At 43.0% G+C, this 4,169-nt stretch overlaps 1 protein-coding gene across 1 annotated transcript; it reads left to right on the top strand.

Annotated features, from left to right (window-relative positions):
- The first annotated feature begins 261 nt into the window (after nucleotides 1-261).
- LOC139159384 (olfactory receptor 2T5-like) lies at nucleotides 262-1,607 on the top strand. Its single transcript, XM_070736704.1, has 2 exons — nucleotides 262-309; nucleotides 1,068-1,607. Exons 1-2 carry the CDS (start codon nucleotides 262-264, stop codon nucleotides 1,605-1,607), a joined length of 588 nt encoding a protein of 195 aa, XP_070592805.1.
- Nucleotides 1,608-4,169: the final 2,562 nt, after the last annotated feature.

Genomic DNA, 4,169 nt, shown 5'->3' with positions numbered 1-4,169 from the left:
ATCAGCTTCATGTTCTTTATTGCAATTATTGGAAACTGTCTCCTTCTCTTGGTAATTAATGTTGACTCTAGCCTTGACACTCCTATGTACTTTTTTCTCAGACAATTAGCTTTATTGGACCTCTGCCAAATTCTCTCCATTGTTCCTCGAGTATTTGTCAGCATTGTACCCAAGAGGTATACCATTTTGCTCTATGGATGTGTTGCTCAGATTACTGTAACTTTGCTTTTAGGGGGAGCAGAATGCCTCATCCTGGCAACCATGTCTTATGACAGGTATGTGGCCATCTGCAAACCTTTGCGATATACCATCCTCATGAGGAAAAGCATCCTTTATTATTATTATTATTTATTAGATTTGTATGCCGCCCCTCTCCGAAGACTCGGGGCGGCTAACAACAATGAAAAGAGAATGAAAACAAATCTAATATTAAAAATAATCTTAAAAACCCCAATTTAAAGAACCACTCATACATACAAGCATACCATGTATAAATTCTATAAGCCTAGAGGGAAGTGAAATTTCAATTCCCCCATGCCTGACGACAGAGGTGGGTTTTAAGGAGTTTGCGAAAGGCAAGGAGGGTGGGGGCAACTCTGATATCTGGGGGGAGCTGGTTCCAGAGGGTCGGGGCTGCCACAGAGAAGGCTCTTCTCCTGGGTCCCACCAAACAACATTGCTTAGTCGATGGGACCCAGAGAAGGCCAACTCTGTGGGACCTAACCAGTCGCTGGGATTCGTGCGGCAGAAGGCGGTCCTGGAGATATTCTAGTCCGATGCCATGAAGGGCTTTAACCAACACTTTGAATTGTGACCGGAAATTGATCGGCAACCAATGCAGACTGCGGAGTGTTGGTGTAACATGGGCATATCTTGGGAAGCCCATGATTGCTCTCGCAGCTGCATTCTGCACGATCTGAAGTTTCCGAACACTTTTCAAAAGTAGCCCCATGTAGAGAGCATTACAGTAGTCGAACCTCGAGGTGATGAGGGCATGAGTGACTGTGAGAAGTGAGTCCCGGTCCAGATAGGGCCACAACTGGTGCACCAGGCGAACCTGGGCAAACGCCCCCCTCGCCACAACTGAAAGATGTTTCTCTAATGTGATGTCAGTGGCAGTTTGGTTTTGGTCCACTGTCCAGGCCCTCACTTGCTCTCTTTATGTCCTACCCCTTCCCTACTGCAAGTCCAATGTGATTAAGCATTACATATGTGTTTATCCAGCTCTCATACAACTCTCTTGCTCGGATAAATCTGCTTTTAAAAGAGCAATGTATGTTGGAAATTTCCTGGTACTTCTCATTCCCATCTCAGTCATCCTCTCCTCCTACATTACTATCCTCCTCCAGGTTTTGAGAGTACGATCTTCTCAAGGGAGCCACAAGGCCTTGACAACCTGCCTGTCCCATCTCTGTGTTGTGGGCTTCTTCTATGGAGCAGCCATGTTGACCTATATGACTTCCTCTTCCTCTTATTCTACTGAAAGAGCTATGATTAATACAGTGTTTACTACCATTGTCCCTGCCACCATGAATCCTTTCATATATAGTCTGAGGAATCAAGATGTCTTATCTGCACTCAAGAAATTATTTGGAAAACGCAAATAGTGTGTATGATTTTAGAGGCACTAACTAAAGGTTGGTCTTCCAAGATAAATTCAGATGGAAGAATAGTGGTACCTCTACCTAAGAACGCCTCTACTTACAAAAATTTCTAGATAAGAATCGGATGTTCAAGATTTTTTTGCCTCTTCTCAAGAACCATTTTCCACTTACAAACCCGAGCCTCCGAAACTGTAACCGGAAAAGGCAGGGAGAAGCCTCCATGGGGCCTCCCTAGGAATCTCCTGGGAGGAAACAGGGCCTCCATCCACCCTGTGGTTTCCCCAATCATACTCATTATTTGCTTTTACATTGATTCTTATGGGAAAAATTGCTTCTTCTTACAAACTTTTCTATTTAAGAACCTGGTCACGGAACGAATTAAGTTCGTAAGTAGAGGTACCATGGTATATGATTTTAGAGGCACTAACTAAAGGTTGGTCTTCCAAGATAAATTCAGATGGAAGTATTTATCAATGTATTTATCAGAAGATTGTCTAGAACAGACCTGTCAAACTGGTGGCCCATGGGCCAGACATGGCCCATGCAGGCCACACCCACTCTGGTTCCACAAAGACTAAAAACATTATGATACGTCATGATCTGGCCTGTAATCAAGGATGGGCTATGAAACGTAAACGCCGTTCCTGTGGCGACAATGGAGTGGGTGGGTTAGCTCCATTGCCACTGGATGTGCACGCGCCATGCACGCTCATCCGGCACAATTCCCCCCCTCCCAATTTTATTTTTGCTGCCGGAAGGACATCCACATGCTGTCTGCTACCACAATGTTGGGTTGCCTGCCCAATACCTGCCTGTCCATTGAATCTGGAAGTCCCACAAAGTCTTAGCCCTGTTATTCTCGACAATCTTTGTGGAATCTCCCATCTAGACCTGGAAGGTTCTAGTGCAGTGGTCTCCAAACTCGTTGACTTTAAGACTTAGGGACTTCAACTCCCAGAATTCCCCAGGCAGCAATGCTGGCTGAGGAATTCTGTGAGTTGAAGTCCCTAAGTCTTAAAGTGGGCGAGTTTGGAGACCTCTGGTCTAGTGACTAGAACACATTGTGCAGATGTTCCTGTGCACAATGGCAGCTTTTTGATTGTGTTGATTTAGAAATAGACTATATCAATGCCCTACAAAGAGAACATATACAAAATGTATTGTCTGCCAGACTTGTAAAAATATACTCTAACGTTTATTTTATTTATTTATTTATTTATTTATTGGATTTGTATGCCGCCCCTCTCCGTGGACTCGGGGCGGCTAACAACAGTGGTAAAAACAGCATGTGACAATCCAATACTAAAACAGCTAAAAACCCTTATTATAAAACCAATCATACATACAAACATACCATGCATAAATTGTAGAAGCCTAGGGGGAAAGAATATCTCAGTTCCCCCATGCCTGATGGCAGAGGTGGGTTTTAAGGAGCTTACGAAAGGCAAGGAGGGTGGGGGCTATTCTAATCTCTGGGGGAAGTGGTTCCAGAGGGCCGGGGCCGAAACAGAGAAGGCTCTTCCCATGGGTCCTGCCAGACGACATTGTTTAGTCGACGGGACCCGGAGAAGGCCCACTCTGTGGGACCTAACTGGTCACTGGGATTCGTGCGGCAGAAGGCGGTCCCGGAGATAATCTGGTCCAGTGCCATGAAGGGCTTTATGGGTCATAACCAACACTTTGAATTGTGACCGGAAATTGATCGGCAACCAGTGCAGACTGCGGAGTGTTGGTGTGACATGGGCATATTTAGGGAAGCCCACGATTGCTCTCGCAGCTGCATTCTGCACGATCTGAAGTTTCCGAACACTTTCAAAGGTAGCCCCATGTAGAGAGCATTACAGTAATCGAGCCTCGAGGTGATGAGGGCATGAGCTCCCAATCCAGATAGGGCCACAACTGGTGCACCAGGCGAACCTGGGCCAATGCCCCCCTCGCCACAGCTGAAAGATGAACCCAAGATGCTGGATATGTAAACAGGTACATGGCACATATTATCATACGTGGTGGGTGTGCCAAGTGGCAAAAGAATATTGGAACATGATAAAAAACATGAATACAAGAAATAACAGACTCCAAAATTGAATTCAAACCAAAAATATATTTATTAGAGATTATCACAGGACAACAGGCAAAAGAAAATCAATACCTTATAGTGCACATCTTTTTTTTAATTATTATTTTTTTTATTAAAATTTTTTATTATTAAAATATATACATCATATATACAACGTATGGTACATTGCAGAGCATATCGCATAAAAGAGAAAACAAAAACACAAACAAACAAACAACAACAAAACAAATAACAGTATCAGCGAATAAGCAGGGGAGTTGTGTTAAAAACGAAAATTAGATCAAGATATTTTTGCTCATTACCATATTTCGAATAGTTTGTCAAAAGTGTTAGATGCCAGAATTGCAATTGATATAATGTTGAGAGGTTAACAAATAATAATAGTAAATTTACATAGTTAAATACATATAAAGTCTCATGTAATAATATTAGATAATAGAATACTTTATACCAGATTTGTAGCAGTTCAAGCTTATTTAAAGTTTTAC

This window comes from Erythrolamprus reginae, chromosome 2 (assembly GCF_031021105.1).
Source record: "Erythrolamprus reginae isolate rEryReg1 chromosome 2, rEryReg1.hap1, whole genome shotgun sequence".
In the NCBI taxonomy this organism is placed as follows: Eukaryota; Metazoa; Chordata; class Lepidosauria; order Squamata; family Dipsadidae; genus Erythrolamprus; species Erythrolamprus reginae.
Note: the sequence above shows the minus strand (reverse complement) of the source record. Positions and strands in the feature narration are given on the sequence as shown.

Excerpts from the sequence above, each read along its gene's own strand:
- LOC139159384 (XM_070736704.1), top strand. The coding sequence starts at position 262 with ATGTCTTATGACAGGTATGTGGCCATCTGCAAACCTTTGCGATATACC. Across the intron at positions 310-1,067 it reads GCAAACCTTTGCGATATACC|GCCCCCCTCGCCACAACTGA; the intron begins ATCCTCATGAGG and ends ACCTGGGCAAAC.